The sequence below is a fragment of the Enoplosus armatus genome, chromosome 6 (genome assembly GCF_043641665.1).
Source record: "Enoplosus armatus isolate fEnoArm2 chromosome 6, fEnoArm2.hap1, whole genome shotgun sequence".
Classification (NCBI taxonomy): domain Eukaryota; kingdom Metazoa; phylum Chordata; class Actinopteri; order Centrarchiformes; family Enoplosidae; genus Enoplosus; species Enoplosus armatus.
The window spans coordinates 15,142,462-15,167,130 of NC_092185.1; the positions used below are offsets into that span (position 1 = coordinate 15,142,462).

Below are 24,669 nucleotides of genomic sequence, written 5' to 3' on the forward strand. Positions count from 1 at the left end.
CGTTTTTGTATTGGAAAAAGGTAGAAGTTTCCCCTTTTTTCCAGCAAAAAAGAACATAGTCTGAAGGACAGGCAGAAGTGTATTTTTATGTTGATTATACGTTTGGCTTCTAATTTAATTATTTCCCAGAGGAAATTGTGACTAAAAACAGTATTCCTGATTTTAGATAAGAAGATCATAGACACTTTTGTATGTGAATAATGAGGACTCTCATTCTTTAGTCTCTAGTGGATTGCCAGAACAAGATAACACCTCCTACGTCTCATCAACAACTCAACATTTTGCAAATAAGCCATCTACTGACCAGTTAAGAGTGAGTGAGCTATGAGATGCACTAAACCCAAGAGGGGCCAGAGTAAACACAGTGATCCAATCAGCAGAGGAAGGAACACTAGGAATAAATACTAGGATAAACCAAGTAAAAATGTACTATTTTCTTATTGCATAATGTTGTCTATTTTACGGAGCATGTTTCAAACAACACATTTCATCTGCCGTCCTGAGCGCAGGGAAGGATATGAGTGGGAGGGTTAGCCAAGAGAATGTATCTCCAGAGGGATTAGAGTAATGATAAACTCTTCATCTGCAGCAAACTCCAAACCCGTCATTACTGTCAACACACACATGTGCATTTGTGAACACACGCACATAGACAAACAGGTGTAGATGGCAACACGGTTAAACACACACCGACACTATAACACAGACATGTTGGCTACAGCTTTGAACAAACGCTGAGTCAATACAAAGAGAGAGATGGCCACAAAGATATGCATACACACACGCACACACACACACACACACACACACACACACACACATACACCCCCAAAAGCTTGCCGTTACAGCTCCTGAATATTCCACCGCGCTCAGTCAATCTGCATTTGGTGGACCGTCTCCCCCCACTGTGTCTCCACTCTCCTGGAACAAATACTAAACCGAGCCAAGGGCACCTCCAGGACTGCTTTGGCCAGCAATTTCTCCCCAATTCTCAGATCACCTCCCCAGTGACCGCCTGTCTGACATTCACACATACACAGAGCTAATGACAGCCTTCCAGCCACCCAACTGTATAACTGCCCTGGGGGGGATAGAAATATCTCTCCCTCCATGGTCATCCTGTGTGGAACGTGGGATCAGGCTCGCCTCAGAGAGCAGCAAGCAAAACAGACTTTGACCACAGGGAGTTGGGGATAATGTCAGTCAACAGTTTGGAAAGGTTGGGTAACTTTTCAGAATACACAAAAACTATAGCACATATCGAAGGAAGTGGGATCATCTTATATTTAGATATAAAATCTGCATGGACTGGATTATCTAGTGCTGACTACACAAGGCTGGCTTAATTCAGGTAAATGTCACCTGCCTCATCTTGATTCATCATTTTGTTTAGTTCATTTTTAACTGTTTCCACCAAAAGACATCACAGAAAAACTTCTGGCCATGTTGTCTCTCAGTGAGTCCTAAAAGTCGCTATACGATTATTTCAACATATCGACAAGAATTTTCTGAAAATGGGTTTTAGTTTCTTGAAACAAGACAGTCCTGTTCATGCTGGCCTCAAAGAGACCCCATCTGAAAGCAATTTTAATGTAAAACATGAGGGACAAAATCCAAATTTCTCCTCCTGTGCAAAAATACAAAAGTTCAGCTTAAACTAATGTGAGGCTTCAGCAGGCTTCTGAGTTAGACAAATCAGTTGGGTTACAGTCACTTTACAATTCCCACTTTGTGTTACTATCCCTCTGCTGCAGCTCAGCTAGGAAACACCGTCTGTGGCAGCACAAAGAGGGAATATCACACGAAAAAGTCTGTAACTCCACCTGATTTGTCTGACTCAGACTGCAGAAGCCTCATATTAACTTTAGCTAAACTTTGGAGCGAATGTTTACACAGAAGAAGGACTGTGGATTTGGTTCCCATCTATTACATTGAAATCATTTTAGTAAGGGATCTCTTTGCAGCCAGTATGGACAGGAGGAACAATTACAGCAACCAATAACCCTTTTAATGTATATGAGCATATGAGCATGCCCGTATTGTTTTCAGATAAACAAAATAAATGTGAACCTTTAAGCTCTTCACCATCAGGGTGAAAAAACACCGAGGAATCCCACTTCAAGGTTTTTAGATATTTCTTTGGAGTCCTGTTTTAAGATATCAACTCAGCTGAATTGACGGCACAACAGCCTTGAGCATCTTTAACTTGAATTTCATTGATTATACTAACTAAAAATGCTTCAATCCCCTCCAATTCTACAGTCAATAGTAAATTAGAGTACTTGTTCTCTTACCCCTTTGACAGAATTTGTATTTACAGTATGTATTTATTTGATATAAGCAAATTTCTCTCCATTAGATTATATTTTGCTTATTTCTATTAAGGGAGTTTTTGCAGTGTATTAGCAGAGCTTAGAGCAACAGGAACTGCAATGAGACAAATGGCAACAATATACTAAATGTAGAAAACAAAGGTGCACTGTGTGTTCAATTTGATAGTGGTGGCTGTTACCCAAAGCACCTTACAGTGTAAAGACAGCATGAATGTTACACTAACCTCTTTTGTCAGTGTTAATTACCTTATTGATTCCTGTAGGTAAATTCTCATTTTGGTTCCTTGTCCTTCCTTTAAGACTGGGGTTAGATAGAAAACATCCATCTAAATCCCAGTACTCCAGTGTATCATATAGTGTATACTAGCAGCAGTAGTGTACTAGCAGCTGACAAGTGTAGCCCCTACTGTGGAAACACACTATTATCATTCCTATTCAAACACTGATATCTGGTGTACACACATTAATGCAGGAAAACAAACTCGCATTCACACATAGTCCCTCTGTCTTCCTCCCTCCTTCACACACACACGCACACATAGTGTTGCTGTATTATAAATGAATCTCTTCCATCCCGTTACACTTCAGTGTCGCTGCAGTCAGGAACATAATCACCACAACATACACAGAAACACCTCACTGGCAGTGTTCAAACAGTCTGAGCAAGAACATGCTTCTGAGACAGACAGGATTCACACAGATACAATTACAGGGGAGTCTTGTGCTGCTGCTGAAAGGATGCTTCTAGCAATTGTGTTGTTTGTACTTCGAATGAGTTTGGTCCATACGCTTCTAGCCAGAGAGGGAGAGAGAGTGGGTGTATGTGTGTTGGGGGAAGGGAGTGCTTCTGGGTGTGGCCCCTGTGCTTGTTTATATAGACAGATAGATATCTGGATGTCTAGATATTAAAAACTGTGGGGGAAGTGCTAATGATGTGATGATTTTGTGGTGTGGCTGAGTATCACCTGGCACCAAGGCATGAGAGGAGCGTAGCCCGGGGGCTTTTCTCCCTCTTTATTATGCCCGTCCCTGAGGTCCACCTCTCCTAATGCCATGCAATGTAGCACTGACAGCTACCTTCAAAAGTATCAGCAGGGGTGCGCTAAACAGCAATCCCCCCACTGCTCGCTGCTCTCCTCTTTCTCAGACACAAAAAGAAAACATACTTTGGCAGACAGAGATACAAAGATATCACAAACAGCAATGTGAACACCACAATTTCTTATCCACACTCATGCACATATACACATTTCTATACTGTGAATTACCCTGCTGCTCCTCTTTCAGCTCTCAGCAGCTACCCCTCCTCCTGCCTTCACCCAGGACCCAGAGATAACAGCCTTCCCTTCGGGCAGGCAGGCAGTGGAGGGGACAGCCATGGATATGTTCAGCCTGCTATCTAATGAGCGTCGGAATGCCACTGTGGGCCTGTCTGCAGGTCCCAGCCAGCCGAGCATCCATACATGTGGAATCAGCACAGTCTATCAAACAGCTGGCAGACAGCTCTGCTCCCTGTTTCTCTCTGTCTCCTTTTTCTTTCTTTCTCATTCTCTTTATATCTCAGCTTCTTTCTCTCCATCTCTCTCACTCTTTCTGCATCTCTACAGTATGCGCCTCTCCCTGTCTATTTCTGATCACAAACAAGCAGAGGCCCAGGTCTGCTTTGCCGGTACGTACGCCTCTCCCTGCCTCCCCCTCACCCAACATCATTGACTTAACATAGACATCCCAAATGAAGGATGGAGGCGAGCTCTGCCATAAATAACATGCCGCCGCCGCCACCACCTTCTCCGCCTGGGTAACTGAATGTACTTAGCAAAGGTAATGCAGAGAAACAAGAGAGCGTAATGACGGAGAGGTACCAGTCGTGAAACAGTCGTGTTTTTCATTTTGTGACAAAAGCTGTGGGAGCTTCTTTCTATAACTGTCTTTGTTTCTGTCATTCTCTCTCTCTCTTTCTCCAACTCTTCCTTGTAGTCTCTCTCTCCCTCGCTCTCGCTACCTGCCTGGGTAGAGAGCACTTCTGAGTCTTGTCTACACAGAGGACATCAAATGGCCTGCCTTCACAGAGACGCTGGAGTTGCTGCTCCATGCAGAAGTGCTGCTGTCTCAGCGGCTGTGCAGCGAGATTAGAAGATATCAGCGAGGAGGAGGGAAGAGGAAAAATGTCGACAAATGATTGTGGTGTTTCTCTGTCCCAAAACAACATTGTCACTTTGGTACATTATGTGATCCATGTTGAGATCCTCCTCGCAAAGGATTTGAATGTTGCCACATCTTTGGTTTTTGCCACTGATATGGGAGCCAAAAGCAATTTCGTCTGTTTCTACTCTCTGGCTGGGTTATGATAGACATCTCCATCCCTGTGATGGGGCTGTTAACAGTCTCATTTGGATCGTAATGAGTGTCTGACATCAAATGACAAAGATATAACACTGGCAAAAACAGGGCATATAAAAGTCAAACACGGCTGCAGCTTTGACAACTCCATTTTGCACAGTGCCATTTATTAAATGCCATAGATAACATATTTAGCCTACACACTGACAACATGGACATCTGACTCACTATTCTCCCCATTCATATATTGCTTATAGTGCTTACACACTCCGGAGGATCACCAATGGGTAAATTCTAGCGAGGGGCCCATTCACTCACATCGTACATCTCCGTTAACACAGGGTTTTGTCCCTGCCTAATCTGATTATGCTCAGTCTTGCTATGATTCTTTGCGTGATCCACCCATCTCTCCCCCTCTGCTCGCCCTGCTCACCCCACTTTTTCATGGGGACCTAACAGTGCCTATTGTTCAGGCAGGTGGCAGTCTGAGGGCCCCCAAGCTAAGTCCTGTTATAGAGGAAAATTGCAAATCCACTGTGTACTGCTGCTGACAGTCTCTTACACAGTTGTGTTGTGGATAGTAAGTATCAAATACTGGCATATGGTATTATCAGATGATCTGACATTTTCACAAAAAGGTCTACATCAGACATCTCACTTGAGGAGCTGACCCGTAAGGACTGCTGGACTGCATCCTGTTAGCCTTACAAGTTGTTTAAATAAAATATTATTTTTATGACAATCACTTTTCATGAAAAGCAGTTTGGTCAGCATTGCTTCACATGCAGATCTGGAAACATCTTATCTTCCATCTATGAACAAAAATACAAAGAGTGCGTGTTACTGTACCTTGGAAGTGGAAAGCTCTAGACTCGCTGTGGAAGCCCTGGACCTGAGTAACTCCATCAAAGCCTTCTCCGAGCGTTAGTTCGTCAAACACGCTGATGCGCAGGGCAGGGTCAACCCCAAAACCTACAACTAATGTGCAAAAACAAAAGAAGATTGTCATTGTTATTGTTATTAGCAGGAAAGGACACCTGTGATGCTATAAACATTCCCTGCTGCTGTCAGGGGAAGAGATGGGAGGTTACTGTACTGTGTACAAGCTGCGAGATCCAAGTAGGTCTGATTATTTCTGAGAAGCCTCTGTGGCAAATTATCCAACACAACATATCATTTCATTATATGCATCTCAGCTACATGTTGCAAGAGATGGTTACTGTACAATTCAGAGACAGCGCTGTGTCCTACCTGGGGAGGCGCAAAATATGCCGAGAACCACAAATAGCTGTAATAATCCCATGGTGAATGTATAAAAAAAAATTAGTCCATGTTTTGTCCACTTCCGAGAGACAGTGTTGTTCAATCACATGCGAATGATGTATCACCCTCGCACAGAAGGCTATTACCAATCCCAAATGCTGAGCGGAGGCATCACCACAACTTTAGATGCCCGATGATGCAAAAAAGCAAATCCGGATAGAAGAAAAAATGTATGCAACAACGTGCAGATTATTCCACGTAACGCAAGGTCTGCTCCATCAGCACCATCCGCGGCACAGGTGGGTAACAGAGGACGCACAAAGCGAGCTTCCGCTGCCTCGCCAGCTCAACAGACGCTCCTACAGCAGCGAGAGTGAGAGCCGCAGCCGCTGAAGGAGTGGAGAGAGAGAGAGAGAGAGGGTGAGAGAGAGAGAGCGAGAGAGAGAGAGAGAGAGAGCGAGAGAGAGAGAGAGCGAGAGAGAGAGAGAGAGAGAGAGAGAGAGAGAGAGAGAGGGACAATGAAGCCCCCTTGTGGCCGGAGATGAGAAAACCCTTGATGAATCCAAAATAGACGACTCGTATTAATTGCAACGACGCCTGTTGCCAAGAAAAGAAAATGTCAACAGTACACTTTCATCCCTGAGGGAGAAAATCATTTATAAATAAGTGCCGTATAAAATACGTTTCCTTGAAACGATGTGATTTGGCAAAATAGTATATAATATATAATAGTCAGTATTTGTTTAAGTCTAGTTTAAAGCTAAGCTAGTGTTGCTACAGTGTCCAGCAGGCCAGCAGAAGATGCAAAAGTGTGCCGTTTGTCTACAGATAAGCATATAATCCATCATATGAAGAATGAAGTTTCCAATAATAAATTAATGGTGAAAAATATTTACTTGAGCTGAAATTAAGTAGTTTCTTCGATTAAATTCCTTTAGAAATCAACAACTTCAAACTCAGACAACCAATTTAACTAACTAAAATAACAGTTTCTATTTCCCTATGATTAGTACCAAATTACATAGTCCTTTCCATGAACATTTCAAGAAATTGTTTGGAGAAGTTATTAGGAAAGAAGTGACCTAAAGAAAAAAAAAAATTTTTTTTGCGTAATATTTAAAGCAACTGAAAACTGTGTTTATAGTCTGAAGCCTATGTCTCTTTAACCACATTTAAAGTTAACAATTAAAGTTGCATTTAGCAAAAAAAATACATTCAAACTTGTTTTAGACAAGGTATGACAAGTTATGGTGTCACAGCAGGATAGCCACAGGTGTAATTAATAAACTTTTTATTCCCTGTTTCAAAGCATGCTGGCTCATTGGCGTGGCTAATTGGGGTACCTCAATGGAACGGAGCTGAAAAAAGGTTTGAATGACGAGGCATCACCGTGGCAACATACGCAAACAATCAAATTGATTCTTAATCTTGTAATAACACAAGTAAATTTCTCGTGTGAAATAACCAACTTTGGCAGAAAAAAATGTGCCTTAATTTAGGACCCCATCACTTGTCAGAGAGACTGAAAAAAATAGGTTTTCAGGTGTAACTGTTGCACTGCCAACTGAATCAAGTGACAAATATGACGTTAGCTTGCTAATATGCGACCTGTTTCAATAGAAGAGTAGGCTTAATATTGACACTTCATCAAAATGATGAAGTGAAGTAAACTGGGAAGATTTCAACTTGCATTTAAAAGAAATAACACAATATAGTCTACCTAGAATTGCTAAATGTTGTGGTAATAATGTTAAACTGGTGTTAAATGACCAAATAACATCAGTAGGTTAGCGTAACCGGATATTTCCCTCTCATTTTGAACTTGCTTACTGCAAGTTCTGAAAAAACCCACATATTTCTATTTGTATGCCTTTATTTGCCCATAATGTAAATTACTTACCCAAGATTTTCAAGTTGGCTGATGTGGTCATATTGATTGATAATATGTACTTTAGTGTTTTCCTATATGCTGATGACATTGCCTTGGTTGTCAAAGCAGAAATTAATTTACAAAACAATTTTAAATATGATTTTATGGTGTAGGCAGATATAAAGCTATTCCTGAAAAGCACCGGATATGTGCAAATAAACAAAAGTATATTCAGTATCAGTTTGTTCGTCAACTGTTCATTGAACCTAGATGATGAAGAAATATTCAATCCTAAGAATCCATTAAATTTTAGATGTCTTTTAATCTAATTTTCACAAAATTACTGGTATCTTTGGAAACTTTTAAATCTCCACAAGAATTTGAAATAAAGTTCTGTGGGTTTAAACAGCACAGCAAGAGTTTGTAATGGCTGTCCCGCTGGTCATTGAGTTTTAAAAGGTAAAAAGATGAATGAGATAAGCATTAATTCATATTTTTTATGACTTCTTATGATACTATGCAGCCACTATAAAAGTCAGAAGATAGATAAGGTGGTCTAGAAGTACTACAGTCATCTGTATACTGCATCGTTTGCAGAAGCTGTGCCAGGATTTGAATGAGCTGCCGAAAACTGGCCCTACTGTTCTCACAGGGCTCTCCTGTGATTAACTTGTTGCATAATTCCATGACACATTGACCTTGACTGTCTTACAAATCTGACATGCATGAATCATATTAAAAACTGTACGCTCTGACGATTCATTACATCTGTCTGCTCAACAATGTGTTTAATATTCATTCACACCACTTTAGTGTTTTAAGATACATTTTTAATATATGAAAAGAAAAGTATGACTTAAGTGAAGCTGACAACAGAGAGTCTCCACATGCAGCCGCTGACTACATTACGATTCACTATAAAGCATGGGTGATGTCATTACATTGCCAATAGCATGGTGAGTTGTATTTTCAGGCATTTGATGCTCCTATTCTGATACAGGGACTGTAAGACTGCAAAAACTGCAACAGCACACCAAGTTTAAATTCCTAGAATAAAGAAATATGAGCAATACAAACAACTGCATTCAAATATTAAAATAAAACTAAATATTCTACTATTCTACTACTAAAGACTTTCAGAAAAAACATAAAACAAAGAGCATCTGGATTTGCTGTTTCTTAGTCTTTAAGACGTTCCAGCGCTCATCCAAGAGGCTTCATCTGTTCTACTGACAGGTGGAGAGTCCCCAAGCATTTAAACTTCTTTGGTGGGTTCACATTGACGTTACATTGAGGTCACAGAAGTTGTCAAGGTCACATGGTAATCGTGAGAGTCTCAAGTCTCATGAATTTAAGTGTAAATTGGTGTGAAACTGCCTGGAAAGGAATGTCAGGACTGCATTATGAGCAGCATTCCCTCTCTCTGTTCAGGAAGGGTTGTTCCAGTTTGACATAGATGGCCTCATTTACTCCTCTTTCAAACCATCTGTTTTCTCTGTCCTCACATGAAGAATAGAGGTCGATAAAGAAAATACCAACTGTCTCAAAGCATTAAGTTTAGCAAAGTGCCATAAATGCTCGAAGTGTCCTATGACCTCCTGGAAGCATACAGTTGTCATTCGTTCAATTAGTTAAGTCATCTTGTAAAGTTATGGTTGGACTTTTTCGGCAGGTGGTATGAAACTGAATTAAACTGGAGTGCTTGGCTGTCTGTGTGACTCAGCCTTGTTGCCTTTTTATAGAGCACAGATGCTTTGTGCTTTGAATATTTGTTTATTCATGTTGCATCTTCTTCATCGATGGGACCAATTACCATTTTGAAACATAACCGTTTTATCAGTGGCCATGCCATGTAAGTGATGATTTTTTTTTTTTAAAAGAGGAGGATAAACAGTTATATTTTCCCTGAATCCTAATAAGTTTCCTGCCAGATGGACATGAATCGAAGCCTTTTTGTAACAGCCTGTTCAGAGGCGGCCCAAGTCCACAACAAACCCCAGCGAATCGCTGGATTGCTGGAAAAGTCTTATGTTGGCTGTGCTGGTCTGTTGAAGTAGGCTAACAAGTAGAGGCCAGCAGATATGATTATAGGGACAGTTCCAGATCCTATGTGGTGCTCAGCTCCTTCCTAAGGACCCCAGATTAACCTCCCCTTCGATACAGATTTCACTAATGCCAATAACATGTTTTGTATAATTATGATTGATGCAAAACAGATGTGTTTTGACAAATAGGCCCTTATCTGTCTAAAATTCAGATAGCTTGTTCATAGGTCCACAGTGTGCAGCTAATGGGTGGCTATTGTCAATAAAACAAAGGCAAGCAATGGCTCTCCATGTGAGTGTCACATCTGCTGTGTGAGAGGGTCTCCAACCCTCTATTCATTATTAATAATACTAGATTTCTTCTGGGTGCAGACACAGGAAATGTAATTACTTTGTATTGCCCACAAGTTGTCATTTCCTAAAGTGCCATCAGGAAAATAAGAGTCATTAAAGCATGCGCCCAGCCAAGAATGAAAAGTAATAAACGCACACAGTGCCAACACACACCTACTCTCCTGCTGTGCACGCACACACACACTGAATCTCTCAGGGCAAGGGCAGTGGAACAGTTGAAGTCCTTGCGTTCATCTCTAAAAGATCCAGATGGGTGATGCATTACAAAGCTCTCAGGGGCTTATTCACTTTGGCCATAACTGCACCATATAGACACACAAATGCCATAAACAAAAGGGAATCGCCTACAGAAGCTGTGCCAGGATTTGAATGAACTGCAGAAAAACTGGCCCTATTGTTCCCACAGGGTTCTCCTGGGATTAATTTGTTGCATAATTCCATGACACATTGACCTTGACTCTTTCAAATCATGAGATCTGATATTCATGAGTCATATTAAAAACTGTACGCTCTAATGATTCATTACATCTGTCTGCTCAATAATGTGTTTAATATTCATTCACACCACTTTGATGTTTTATGATACATTTTTCATATATGAAAAGAAAAGTATAACTTGAGCTCAGTGAAGTTGACAACAGAGTCTCCACTTTCAACAACTGATTACATTATAGTTTTCAGGCATTTGATGCTCCTATTCTGATAAAGGGACTGCAAGATCTGCAACAGCACAACAAGTTTAAATTCCTAAAATGACAAAATGATAAGCAATACAAAGAACTGCATTAAGAATATTAAAATAAGTGTGGGAAAAATAAAATAAAATATAGTATAAAACATGTAATATTTCCAGAAACAATATTTAATAAAAGCTAGAAAAAATAATTAATTTCATTCACTCCACTGAATTACAGATGGTTCTCATTCTCTCAGTGCCATCTTGTGTGCATGGCAGTGGATTGCAGTGACAGTATCAGAGTGTAGCAGTACTGAGGTACAACAGACAGTGTCACTCTTGGGCCATCCCAGGACTAAATACTTCATGACCTGAGATATGGGCAATGTGAAGTTACTGCGGGGACGAGGTAGAGGGTGAGAGAATTAAAAGAAATAGAGACATACTCAGTGTCAGACCTGGTGATTGGATGATATTAAAGATGATCTCAAGTCTGCCCATTATGAATATACCACCATGTCTGACATGTGGCAACAGGGGGGAAAATATTTGTTTGCCTTTCTAAATGTGTGGCAATGTAAAGAAAATGGTGAAACATGATTCACTAAATATTGCTGGGTTTGTGGCCCTTTCAGTGGATCACCTTACGGGCTGAGCCATCGGAGCGGTTATAACTCTTTTGTGTTAGCTTTGCTTGCCAGCAGTTTCCAAATGACAGTGGAGCAATAAAGTATAGCAGCTTTGTGGAGCTCATGACGTGATTTTTCTTTTTGTGGCATTTCTGCTTTATTCGACAGTGACCGTATAAATAGACAGGAAAGACGGGGAGAGAAAGGGGAAGACCTGCAGCAAAGGGCGAGGCTCGGGAATGAACCTGTGCCACCGTGGCAATAATACATGGTACGCATTCTACGGGGTGAGCCATCAGAGCACCCCAGTGACATGCAGCTTTTATTGAGCCTGTGTCACAACAATATTCAGACCAAAGACCTTCAATGTTTAGCAACGATGCTGTGTCGAGTCATTCTCAAAGGAATCCTTTTTCAATCAATTATTTCAATTTCAATCACCTAAAAATAAATTGTGGTCAGGGACAACAATGAAGTTTTTAATGTATTTTCTGTTCGTCAATGAGCCTTGCCCCTAACAAATACATTTAAAACATTTAAAAAGGATACCTAGTTAATTGTCCATGTATCCATTCTTTTTAGACTTTTTCCCATTGCAAAATTGCAAATTGCTCAAGGCCACCAGGGATTCAGACACCAGAAATTGAGACTCTTTAGAAGTCTATTAATTTGCTCCATATTTCCTTGAAAACCCACATCACTAGCCACAGGCTAACCCTAACCTTTTCGTTTTTCTTAACTTTACTGTGTCTGGGCAGGCTTACGTCATTGAAAGCTCTGTTTTCTCCATACACACTGAAAGAACAAGCTGGCATTTTAATATTTATCCACTCTGGATACCATGATGGAAAGGCTCCCTTTTTAGGTGAGAAAAAAACGTCAGCAGAGTATGGACAGAGGACAGAAACTAACTTAAAATGATGTGTTTTTAAATGTAACCAGCTTACTATGGACGTACTCGTAATCGAAACATCCTTATACGTATGTTGATCTTATATAGACTGTCTACGCAGTGCAGTTGCTCCACACAGCCACTCCCATTCCCCCTGGATCCTATTGTGAATGTGTGCAGTGAGCTGGCTCATTGAGCCCTCATGGTGAATGGCCCACAGCCATTCACTCAGCATACAGAAGCTCATTAGAACTCTATAGACACACAATTGTGAGGCTCACATTAGAAACTTCCTCCTCTGGGGCACAGACACCGCACACAAAGTGCCAGTTTGCTGCTAAGCTAAGCGCATTGTCTTCCTGATTCATAGAGCTTGGCCCTCCATTCACGATATTAAGTTCGAGTGGTGGAATATCAATTGCGTGTGCAATGGGCCAGTATCTTTTTAAAAGCTTTAGTGGGGTTAAAAAAGAGAGAAAAGGGATCTCAGCCGGTCTGCAGAGTGCTAGCTTTCAACAGGGCCATTGTGAGGAATCTGAATGAAGGGACCCCTGTTTTTTTTCCCTCCATTTCTAAAAAGAGATGGACATCAAATAAATTCACATGAACTTGCTTCAGGGTGTTTCCAAGACCTCCTGTTTAAGAATAGCCTAATTATACCTCCCTCTCCTGGAGAGCTCTATTGGAATCTGGCTAATTACAAAGTGGTGAATCTTAATGATGATACGCTCTTAGCAATGCCTTTTAAAATGTGCACAAAGTTGTGTGAGATTGGTTCTACCTAAACTATCAGTGAACTCTGAGAAATATATGATTTTAACAGGAGTACATGGTGCTTTCAAGAGTGTTTTTAGTTTTGAGGTGCTCGTAACAAGTTTTAAAATTGCCACAGATTCTTATTTGTTGCTAAAAGGCTAATTCAAGTGTGACTGTATGAATAAACTAAACAAATATCCTCAATGCTATCACATAAAACATATCTTGACCACAATCAGGGTCCTTTCAAAGTATAAACAAATACAGTTAATAAGTGCTGAAGAGCAGTCTGGGGTTCCCTCCTGTTTTCTCTCTGTCATATAAACAAATGACTCTCCACCAAACAAAAAGCCTTGGGGGACCATCACAGCCACTGGTCTATGTGGAGCATGTTAACACACTCTCACTACACAAAAGTAGATAGTGCACACAGACTTGCTAACACTCATCATGTGACAGAGCGCAATGCCTTCTCCACCAGTCTGAGGAATAAAACCTCAAATTTGATTACAAGCAACCTTTGGCTCCCTGGCCACCACACAATAGGCTGAGCTGTCTGGGCCAATTTCCATGCTCAGCATGAGGTATCTACACGCGCAGACTGGAGCTCCCTGCCACCCCCCACAGCCCCCCGACCAGTGCGGATATGCCTGTTTACTGTGCCTAAACTCCTGGTCTGTCGCCCCTCTTGTTGGACTTTCTATTATGATGTTGAGGATCATTAGTTGCAGTGTGAAAGGTTACACAAGCCTCTCATTGGACGTGTTTGAACCAAAACATCACTACATGCAAGTGCGTGTGTGTTTGTGTGACCATTTTTATTTTACAGTTGCAACCCTCAATATGCAGCATATACCCACCCCTACTACACTGAAGACTGGCACTGAATAAATATTTAAGTGGTTGAGTCTGCTGCCTATGGACCCACATGGATCTGTCAATGCTGACCCAGAACTGAATCTTTCCAAGACTCAGACTGGCAAATAAACCCAAAAGTTACCAAATTTGAACAAGTAACAGTTAGGAAGTTGTCCTTAAATAGATCTTGTCAATGACATGGTGTTTTCAATATACAATAATACTGTCAAGATTTTAAAATAACAGTAAAAGCAGAGTGTTACATAGAACTACTGATACTATTATTATTGGTTACAATTGAAAAAAAGAAACTGCAAGGTTACTACCAAATTAATTTAGTAAATCAAACTTTGACATTAGGTGGTGTTATTTTTAAGAAAAAAGTTTTCTTTTCATCAGCTTCTTGCTCTTTGCCCATGATTTTTATGTAGAGATGGTCTTGTCTTAGAATTTGACTACATTACTTTGTCAACCCATATTTATTCACACTAATGTGGCCTGTTTTTGAATCATTTTGCAATCAAGAAAACCCTCACAGAGCAATGTCTCTGAAATGAAACTGAGAAAAAGCACATTGCAAATGAACTGCTGAGGGGTTTGTATGGGGCACAATGGGAGGCTGGAGAAAAAAGAAAACTATTTACTACTGGAGAAGACTGTTTGGTGCATGTTAAACTTTGGCCAGCAGTTCATTGTCTCTGGTGTCTATCATTTAATAGGCTAGTTGACATAATGAATGAGCCAGACCCACCTTCTGCCACTCCAGAAAGGACCCCAGCCTTATCTGAATTGAGAAGCACATTAGAGCCTCTCAGCCAATCACGACACAGCCCTGTAGCAAAGTGCAGGCCCGAAAGAGGAAGAGCAGAAAACTTTTGTTTTCCTCAGAGTTTAATGAAGTTGGCCTGGTCACTCAAGAAGGGATTAAAGGAGAATTTAGTGTCACTGAGCTGTGACTGCTGAAGAGGGAACTCAAGTGTTCGGGTCACTGTGTGAACAGGATGGTCTCAGTTCAGAGCTGCACCAAGAGGAATATGGCTGGCTCTCCTCCTGCTTTACCGGGCTACGGCAGCACGGGAAAGAGTTTTCTCATTGACAATCTGCTGCAGTCACAGACACCTTCAGCCCGTCCAGAAGGGACTGCAGGTGGACACCTGAGACTATCAGTGTGTGAACGTACGAGGAGAACCTGGGGCTCTGAGCATAGAGTCTACCAAGGCCAGAACCATAGTCCCCAGCAGGTGAAGGATTTAGGAGGACCACTTCTGCCACACTCAGGTAAACAGATCTTTTATGCAAGCATACCTTTTTAAGACAAATATGACTAGATTTAGATTATGTCAAGGACAATTTTTTTTCTTCTTTCTAACATGTTTCATAATTCATGTAAAGTATAAATATTGTTAAACTTGTTTCAACAACTCTCCCTTTTTAGGATGGAGATTAGTCATAGGCCTAAAGTTGAACTTAGGTAGAAATCTTTGTAAGAGATGCCACAGTTAAGCGAGGCGTAGGTCACTGACACACTGCCATTTTTCAAAATTAGTATAAAATTATTTAATCAGGACTATTAACCATTGAAATTGCTTTGCTTTTACAAAAGTTCCTAGCACATATTACTGTATACTACCCAAGTAAAGAAAAACCTAAAACTCAAACCTTATTTATTAACTATATTTTCAAATGTTAATATAGGTCTGTGTAAGTCATTTATATGCTCGATGGGGAGGTCTCACTCACTTAAATACGAATTTTGTGAAATCTCATTTTTGAAACAATTGGGTACTTCGAAATTGAATGATATTTAATATTAAATGCATTAAATACAAAATATAATTTTGAAGATTAAATCAGTAACAAATAACATTTTACAACTTTTGTATTTCATAACAGATCAAATATTTTCAGTCTTGATAAGAAATAAAAACTGCCAAGAAAGATAAAATAAACCAAACGTTTAAAATGTAATCACTATAAACCTATGAAAACTGAACAATTATGTGAAATGTATAATTATGGCATGTTCATTAATAAAGCTTAATTCATTTTCAAATTGAATCAGTAAAACCTTTCCTTTCTGAGATGTGTAGTTTTCAAGTAAAATTAGTTGTTAAAACATCTTAATATCAAATAAAAATAGTTCCATCTGTATGCATCACCTAAAGCTTAGTGCTGATGTAAAAATGTAGGTAAAAAGAAAACAACTGTAAGAATTAGACAAAGTAGGACTCCAAAGGCCCTCAGAAGTTGGCTGTGATCCAGGTATAGTCACTTGTGGATCATACCATCTCACCTGGTTACTACGTGACCATATCTGACCGTTCATATCTATCTGTGCAGGTGTGCTGAGCAGTGTTTTCCTGCGGAGCCCGCAGTATCTGCTGGCATGCTGCGGTGGGTCCAGCCCCCCTCCTGTCTTCTCCAGTGAGTGTTTTATGCCTCATCAGCAATGCCTCAGCTACTCTCTAAGCATTAGCAGCAGGGTCTCCAATGCTCTCCACAGCTAATTACTGATGCAATGCCAAAGAGCTAATTCTCTGCTCAACTCTGCACAGCTCTATTCATAACCATTCACGGCTGTTTAGGACGGGGAAGAGGGGTGGGTTGCAAGGCTTTTAAGGGTCCCTGGGGCCCCCTATTTTGTACTTGCAAATACACACTTTTACTCGCGCAAATATGCAGAGCTAATAAACATCTTGTCTTCTGTCATATTAAGATTATAATTACCAGGTGTGGATTCTTACTGCTGAATAAGGCAGATTGTTTCAAAGCTCGGCACTCCTTCAGCATATTAATACGTTTGGCTGTGAATCCCAACACCTTCAAGTAAAATTTCCAGGTTGCATGAAATTTGAAAACATCCAGGAAACCTGTAATTGCACTTGAAATTTTCCTCTGAATTGTGCTTTGAATGTTTCAGTTCATATAATCTAAGACTTGTATAGAGTACTAGTACTATATAGTTGTATTAATCAAAACTAGCAGCTGTCGTATTTTGGCATTGTCCCACAGCAATTGGAAGTTATTAGTTGCTGCAACCTATGATGCCTGTCAAATGTTGTGGAAAATAGCACAAATCAAAAAGCCCTCATCCCACAGGTCCCTGGAGTCCTCTTAGTAGGCTGACACTTTCCCACAGTGCCCAGCAACACAACAATGCCAAGTCTGGCTGTGACCAATTGGCACTTTCACTCCACCATCCACACGCGACCTCACTGCAATTTTTCACTGCAGCAATGAACTCCGCTAAGCACAAAAAACCTGCCTATTTCTCTACAGAAGAGGGCTGGACCAGGAACATCCCCCAGCTATTGTGTGGCTAAAGAGCTTGGTTCTCCGACCCCCCTCCTTTCTCCTGTCCTTCAACTCTCATTCCTGCCCATTGGAGACCTCTTGACTAGGACATAAAGCATTCAATGAAAGTGACTTTTATAGACTTATTCGAGCTCATCTTCACATACAAACTGGCTTCATACCTGCAAGTGAAAAGATTTAGTGTTTGGCCACTGAGCCATCGAGTAATGGCATTTCCATTGAACGGCTCTATTGTTGGTGTCCCACAGAGCTCTATAGCTGGCCCACTAGGGTAGACACACACGTTGCCCAGGAATGACCTGGTAATCAGCTATTTAAGTGAAAGCCATTGAGTCCCAATAGAGAAGTGAGAAGCATGTCCAAACCTGTTATGTGTTCCCTAGAGGTGGTCTATGTGCAGATTTGTCGTACAGATTAAAAAGGCAACATTGAATGGATCGGATAAATTGTTCCACTTGACTTTTGTTGTGCATGCACCTGTGAGTGAAGTAGCGTGGGATTGCTCCTCACAGTTCACCAGATCCCTTTTTTCTCAGTTAAAGTGGCTTTCTATTCTCTTTAGTCACCCCCAGTTTGTTAAATTGGACAAATAGAAAAAGAGAAATCAAAAGTGAGCGATAAAGTGAGTGTGACAAAATAAGGCATGATCTTGGGATGAAAAGGTAGGAAATGTGAGAGAGTACATATTGATTGTGGACAGAATTAGATTTTTGTGCCTTTGAATTAAAATGGTCTAAATCATGAAACACTTGGGAAAATGGTCCACAGCCAGCTCAGCCACTAACATGCTGTTTCATTTCAATTCACAAAAGACAACCCCTGTATTCCCCTGGCTGGTATTTACGCTCCCTACCTGGTTTCATACGATTGTGTCCACAGTCCACCAATGACAACTACTAATCAGTGACCCATACCTCACTGATGTTGACACAGTAGCTTGGGTCAACACACTGAAATTGATATATATGTTTTTTTTCTCCAATTTGTTTCAGAGGGAGCAAATATTCGAATGTGGTCTGCCGATATAAGTCCTAAATCACGCAGAGGGATCCTTAGGAGGGCTGTGTTCTCTGAAGAACAACGGAAGGAGCTGGAGAGAACTTTTCGAAGACAGAAATATATCAGCAAGACAGACCGGAACAAACTGGCAGCTGATCTCAGTCTCAAGGAGTCACAGGTAATCGAGTATGAATTACCAACCTTTTCCTGATTAATCTCTGATTCTAAAAGACATTAAGCACAAAGAAATGTGTGTACATCCGATGTGTTTTATCCTTAATCAATTGCAACCCTTGATGAACAAACCCAAACCCCAACTGTTGAAGACTGTATTTATACTGTGTAGCTTCTAGGCGTACATATGAATGTGAAGAGGCCGCAACACCATGAAAGTCAGCAAAAGCCAGATGAATATTGGCTTAAACATGACTAAGAGTCTACAGCCATGCTAGTGGCTCTGTGATTCTTCCTTTAGGCACCATGAATGCCTGAACAAAATGTAATTTCAATCCATCTAATAGTTGTTAGACCCAAGTGTTGGACAGACAGACATTGCCAACCTTAGAGCTACGCTGCTAGCATGGCTAAAAATGAATGGACGACACAAATTGAACTAAAATGTCTCTCCATTCTCCTGCTGCTTTAGGTGAAGATCTGGTTCCAGAACCGCCGAATGAAGTGGAGGAACTGTAAGGAGAAGGAGGTTCATAACACTCGATCCCCAATGGATGAGCTCATGGCCCAAGGTCTCACTCAGGAAGAGGATGAACCATCACAGAATCACACTGATGCAAAAACAGAGAGATCGCCACCACAGAGTGTCAGGGACACATGAGGGGCTGTAATGAGTGGAAAATAAACTAATGACTTTCTCAAACCCACAAAAACCTGTAAAAAGGCTACAGTACTGGGAGGGTGTTAAAAATGTGTAGAGGGATACACTGTGAAGACTAACACTGATAATATTAACCTTTCAATGCATGTAACTATTTTGTTATATATGTGATTAGGTTCAACTGCTCGGTCAATCATCTTGCGGTTCACTGGCTTCAGTGAGCAATTTATTGGTTATTACACTGACAAGTCTTTCGAGGAAAGAGTTCCACTCTTTGAGTGTCATTGCAATCAGTTAAAGGCCCAAATGAGTCACTTCATTTAATGCATTTACAAATCAGACTTTTGTTTTTTTCATGTTTCGGTCAGCTTTACACGAACACTCTGCTCATAATCTCAAACCTTTTTGAAGTCAAATTTCACTTGGTATATTATGTAAAAAAAAACATTTCATGATCTTGAATGCATAAATCAGCTGTAAATAAAGCTTTTGAATGAATCCTGATTTCCACATTGTGTAGTCTAACTGTGTTGGGCTCTCTGGAGTAAAACCATTTACATGTTAATGAACACTTAACTATACACCATCCACCATTTCTATAAATATGTATGAGTTTATGCTCCCCATTAACAAGAAGATGACCACAAACGATAATGAAGGTTCACTTATTTTTTGACCTTTTCATGCTCAAAGGCAAAATTGTTTAATTACTTATAACAATAATACTACAAGAGGTGCACACAATCCTCTTCAGAAATTGCACACATGAAATGCATTACAAAGGATGTGAGCACATACAGTGAGAACATGATGTGTAGTTAAAAGCAAATGAGAAACAAATACTGTTATCCAGTCAGCCAAAATTTAAAGATACTACACTACAATGCTTCACTATCAATATTAACAGTCTAGTCCAGGAAGGGTGGTGCATTTCAGGATACGGAGATAGTTTTTGACTTTGTTGGAATCTCTGCGGAAGCAGTAGAGTAGGTCATGATGGTCCATTGAGTTGAGTTCTCCTTGTTTGTAGAAGGAAAAGGCAGAAGAGGGGACGAAACTCTCAGGAGAGATGTAACCCACAGTGTTACCAAGCACTCCTAATAGCTTCATCTGTGGTGGACAGGAGAAAAAAAACTCTTTGAAGCAATGCATGAAGACGTGTGCAGTATGTCATAGAAATTATTTAAAAAAAAAAGGAAATTGAATATAGTGATACATTCCAGCTAGAATGTGAAGAATTGCAAATGACCAAACATATTTCAACATTACAATAAATACAATCACTGTTAGACATAACACACAACACATCTACAAGCTCAGCAACCATAAGTGGATCCTTACCTTCTCAGCCATTTTTGCCACTCCATCCCTAAGCTCATGCACCATATCACTGATCTCCAGTGCCTTGTTGGAGCTGTGGTGGTTGAAGTCTTGACTCTGATCCTGAGACATGCTCCGGTAGAGATGTGACAGGGGGTCACCCCAGGCCCCCAGCAGCCTCAGGATCACCTCTGTCAGTTGTTCTCTCTGCACATGAAAGAATTGCTTAAATAAATTGGTGGTGAAGTGTTTCTTAACTCCAGACACCATGCAAAAATTGTCTTTATATCATATCTGATCAGATGCAGTGACATCACTTATGAGTAGCTTTGACCTTTTTGACAATTAATATGCTCACCCCTAGCCTTTGTGCATCCTCTTTATCGTCTGGTGTTAGTATGCCATATGTGTGGCACTTCCGTTTTCCAATGAGGTTCCTGCTGGGAAAGAAATATTGCTCCTGCAAAGACGGACACACATATCACACGTAGTGATATCAGGGCTTGAAAAATAGCCAACTCAAACAGGGGTGATTGATGATGGATGAATGGAGGTCGCAGTGTGATGGATGGTGATGGATGATCAACGTCAGAGCTGAATAAAAGAACTCACAAATTCAGAGTGCAGATCAGTGGAGATGCCATGCATTCTTGAAGACTGTTGTATGACCCTGTCAAAGAGATCTGCCAGGGACGGAGGATGGCATCCAGCCTGTCCGTAGGCACAGATCGGAGCGGTGCCAACCCTCATGGAAAGCTCCAGGTACACCAGTGTAAGAACAGAAAACCAAACTGAGGGGAAAACAAACTTTTAGTCTCTAAAAATCATAACAATACATATAAATAAAAACTTTGTGTTGAATTTGTCATCTTACCATTTTTCATGGTTCCTTTCTTGCAGTGGAGCACCAGAAGATGAGCAGACCTCTTTTCACACCAGAGCTACTCTTGCAGAAGCTAATTCGTACAATGTTGACGTTGCTGATTAAACAAATTGGTTTAAAAAGGAAAAAACATGATTTTTCTCTTTGCACGTCATACAGTATGCTTCACTTACTTATCTACTCAGCCAAGAGCAGACAAAGCTAACTCAGGCAGAAAAGGTACTACACACTGTAGACGGCTTAGACAATATGTGTATTTAAAGTAATGAACATTTGTGTACGGGATAAATAAAACACTTTTATTTTGTTGTGCGCAGCTCTTAGTCCAAATATGTTTCTTTTAAGTGTAATAAGAAAAAAATTGACTAGAAAAGCAGATGCAGGCTCTCCAACTGTCAACACACAACTTTAGGTTAAAATAAGTGATCCTTATAAAAGTCTGAATATATTTATCTTGTTTTAGCAGTACATAAAAAAAAAACATGATAAATAACATTGTTACAAACTCATACATTGGATATAATTTGCCTAATTGGGGCAACTAACAATATTCAAATCACTTAAACATTTTGCATTTATTTTAAGTTAGGAGTTAGGAGTACAACATAAAAACGAGTAGTATCACAAAAAAGTATAGAATAAGCCCACTGTTGAACAACCCTGGCTCAATCTGTTCAGCCTGGTAGTGAAAACGAGGCTATTCAAATGTAAAGTGAGTGATTTATCTTCTCATTAGCGCTACACATTATGGTCAATGCCAAAGGCCGTCTACAGCGAATACAGCCATGAGTCATTCTGAACAGTTTTACTTCTTATCCAGAGCCACTTTCCACATTATGGAATGACCAATTTGTAAATGCAATGCACAGAATTATAAAGTCAAGTTTGTAGGCAAAAAGGGGTAAAATCCACATTGAAATGGGTGCATTCATGTGTTATATTTATGTAGCAATATACATGGTCTCTGAACCCTTTTCACTACTTGCAATGAAAAGGGACATGGCACCATAATAGTGAACCAGTGGTCTGCTAAACCATTAGTGTGCCCCCTTGTGGTGCAATGAGTGGTAAGCAAACAGGGCTACAGATTTAAAGGGCCTTCTCATGACTCTTGTCCTTTGCTGTATAGAGAATGTCATCATGTGTTTGCCACAGGACTATAAAGGGCTAAGCAGTATGTTCAACAAAACTGTTAGTTAAAAAATATTATAAATACTCAAGTATAGTTTCACAGAACAAATATTTTATTGTCATCTTTTTCCACATAACATGCACATACAACAAAGATGTCATAAATACACCAATATCCTTATAGAAAATAGAATCTATAATCAATTTACATTTATTAATATTATGTACAGGTTTTAGTGCATACTATTACTGTGTGCTGTCAGAGCAGGGGTGAGGTAGTGAGCTGTCGTTCTTATATCCATTTAGCTTACTTTACAAATTCTCACTAACACCCAATGCCAAGAATCTTTGTTTGTTCTCATGTGCTTCTACACAGATTCAGAACTTTACATGAGTATCAATCCATTCAACATCTGTGGTGCTTCCACTTGCGAGTGGCCACTGCAATGTTTGCATCTTTTTTGTGCCAAGGGAAGAGATGGGTGAGAGCAAGGGTGCCATCGAACTGCACAGAACCAGTCAGCACGTAAAGCTGTGACCGTCCGGGGCGCACCAGGGCATTGGCACATCGAAGGTTGATGAGGAGCCACTGCTGGAGTAGGTGCTGGGTGTCATAAGGCAGCAGAGGTCCCTGGCGGATAAACTCAACCCGGCCCTCGACCTCAAATTCTGGCTCTCCCATGGGTAGGCGACGGCGATGAAGTTTGGCAGTCACAGCTGAGGAGAAGAGGGAAAAAAATTAATCATCATGTTTGGAAAATGAAACACAATTGCGAGAAAACATACCTAAAGAGGATACACATCAACAAACCACAGCTTGCTGAAAGAATTCTGAAACTTACCAAAGTCATGCTGGCAAAAAGCATCCAGGACTGTTTTCATCGCAGGAGCCTCTTCCACAGAGGGACAGTTTTGGCAGGCAGGTTTGGGTAAGTCTGTGATAACAAAGAAAACATAATTTAATAAAACTATAGGGCATATACAGTAATTATAGGAGATTCTGCCAATGGGATAACAAGGCAGCAAAGTAAAACAGAGCTCTAATAATTAGTCTGTGGTTCATGCATACCTTTGGCAAAGTGGCTAAATTTTGCGTGGGGAGAAAGGCACATGTCTTCCTCAGCAGGAAAGCGGTCACAATCAAGTACCTCGGGCCATGGGTGACCCTGGCAGGCGAGCACCGGGGCACAGCTGTCTCTCACTGCCACACACAGACTCCGGCATGGCTGGATAAAACTGAAGGAAAGAAACAAAAAATGTTACACAATGAACACAAAAGCACTGCAATAATGATAAAAAGAAAGTTCAAAACAGAAATACGTTTTACACATTTGTAGAGGGATGAGTATTTCACAGCATAAACAGAGTAAAAAGGACAAGAAATGTAAAAAATCTCCTTACGTGTCAAGACAGACAGGGGCAATGAGGGAGCAGAGGAAGGCCTGGGCTTGAGGGTGGCAGCCAGTCTGCAACAGGGGCCTCCAGTCCTCTGAACGTGGCACCACCTCGCCCTCCAAGTTGCTGTGACCCAAGAAGTTGGGCAGCCGCATCTCTGAGTATCCGACATCTTTGCAGACCTTCATCTGGTTGGGGATAGCGACGCAACGAGTAGACTGACCCATGTCGAATGCCATTAAAGGACATGCCATTGCCAGGAGAGCCACAGTGAAGAAGACAGCCATACTGAAGGGTCCACAAGGTAGATAGGTGAGCTTTTACTGACGTTGCTTGTTGTCAGAGGTCTCTGCTGTCCTTGAATGGCTTTGTAACTGCTGCTGCTTGCTTTATATACAGCAAGGTCAGCCAGCCCCATCAGTCTGTAAGTCTGTTATCAACTACCTATCAAAGACGCAGAGACGATGTGTTTGGAGACAACGGCTTGTTTTGTGATGACTGCAGACAGAGAGGGGGGCAGCAAGCAGATGTAGGGTGTGTGTGAGGGGGAGTAGGGAGGGGGGACAATGGGTAATCACAGCCCAGCTTTCACTGAGTGAAGCCCAGTAGAGCACAGGAGTTTGAATCTGCTCCATTTGCTTTTATAGATCCAGAAGGTAGAAAAAATAATGTGAACACCTCATGGAAACTAATTCTTGGTGTTCAAAGTATCCAACATATGGCTGACAAGTAGTGCTACTTGACACACAATCTTTGCAGTATTTGCAATAGTGAC

General features: G+C 40.8%; 4 protein-coding genes across 5 annotated transcripts in view; 1 reads left to right on the forward strand and 3 right to left on the reverse strand.

The window, feature by feature from the left end:
* nell2a (neural EGFL like 2a) overlaps nucleotides 1–5,976 on the reverse strand; it is a 72,664-nt gene extending 66,688 nt beyond the window's left edge. Inside the window, exons 1-2 of one of the 2 annotated variants that reach the window (XM_070907370.1) lie at nucleotides 5,925–5,976; nucleotides 5,523–5,645 (exon numbers count right to left, since the gene is read on the reverse strand). In XM_070907370.1, coding sequence (XP_070763471.1) covers nucleotides 5,523–5,645; nucleotides 5,925–5,976 — 175 coding nt within the window. Of the gene's footprint in view, nucleotides 1–5,522; nucleotides 5,652–5,924 lie in introns of both variants that reach the window. The other variant, XM_070907369.1, reaches the window with a different exon arrangement.
* Nucleotides 5,977–15,017: 9,041 nt separating this feature from the next.
* On the forward strand, nucleotides 15,018–19,165 carry dbx2 (developing brain homeobox 2). The gene is made up of 4 exons (XM_070908189.1): nucleotides 15,018–15,294; nucleotides 16,357–16,440; nucleotides 18,324–18,508; nucleotides 18,977–19,165. Exons 1-4 carry the CDS (start codon nucleotides 15,018–15,020, stop codon nucleotides 19,163–19,165), a joined length of 735 nt encoding a protein of 244 aa, XP_070764290.1.
* A 900-nt stretch (nucleotides 19,166–20,065) lies between these two features.
* LOC139286300 (prolactin-like) lies at nucleotides 20,066–21,369 on the reverse strand. The gene is made up of 5 exons (XM_070907042.1): nucleotides 21,360–21,369; nucleotides 21,098–21,276; nucleotides 20,844–20,945; nucleotides 20,507–20,692; nucleotides 20,066–20,275 (listed from the first exon to the last, which is right to left on the reverse strand). The coding sequence occupies exons 1-5, from the start codon at nucleotides 21,367–21,369 to the stop codon at nucleotides 20,066–20,068; spliced, it is 687 nt and encodes a 228-aa protein (XP_070763143.1).
* A 1,536-nt stretch (nucleotides 21,370–22,905) lies between these two features.
* szl (sizzled) lies at nucleotides 22,906–24,181 on the reverse strand. The gene is made up of 4 exons (XM_070908104.1): nucleotides 23,901–24,181; nucleotides 23,569–23,735; nucleotides 23,342–23,434; nucleotides 22,906–23,216 (listed from the first exon to the last, which is right to left on the reverse strand). Exons 1-4 carry the CDS (start codon nucleotides 24,179–24,181, stop codon nucleotides 22,906–22,908), a joined length of 852 nt encoding a protein of 283 aa, XP_070764205.1.
* Between the last annotated feature and the right edge of the window lie 488 nt (nucleotides 24,182–24,669).

Bases quoted from the DNA above. Each gene is read 5' to 3' on its own strand.
- dbx2 (XM_070908189.1), top strand. From the start codon at position 15,018: ATGGTCTCAGTTCAGAGCTGCACCAAGAGGAATATGGCTGGCTCTCCT. The intron at 16,441-18,323 runs GTGAGTGTTTTA...AATTTGTTTCAG, and splicing joins CCCCCCTCCTGTCTTCTCCA to AGGGAGCAAATATTCGAATG. The intron at 18,509-18,976 runs GTAATCGAGTAT...CTGCTGCTTTAG, and splicing joins TCAGTCTCAAGGAGTCACAG to GTGAAGATCTGGTTCCAGAA.
- LOC139286300 (XM_070907042.1), bottom strand. The intron at 20,946-21,097 runs GTGAGTTCTTTT...CCGTCTTTGCAG, and splicing joins CTGATCTGCACTCTGAATTT to GAGCAATATTTCTTTCCCAG. The intron at 20,693-20,843 runs GTGAGCATATTA...TTTCATGTGCAG, and splicing joins AGGATGCACAAAGGCTAGGG to AGAGAACAACTGACAGAGGT.
- szl (XM_070908104.1), bottom strand. From the start codon at position 24,181: ATGGCTGTCTTCTTCACTGTGGCTCTCCTGGCAATGGCATGTCCTTTA. The intron at 23,736-23,900 runs GTAAGGAGATTT...TCTTTCCTTCAG, and splicing joins GCCCCTGTCTGTCTTGACAC to TTTTATCCAGCCATGCCGGA. The intron at 23,217-23,341 runs GTAAGTTTCAGA...TCTTCTCCTCAG, and splicing joins TTTTTGCCAGCATGACTTTG to CTGTGACTGCCAAACTTCAT.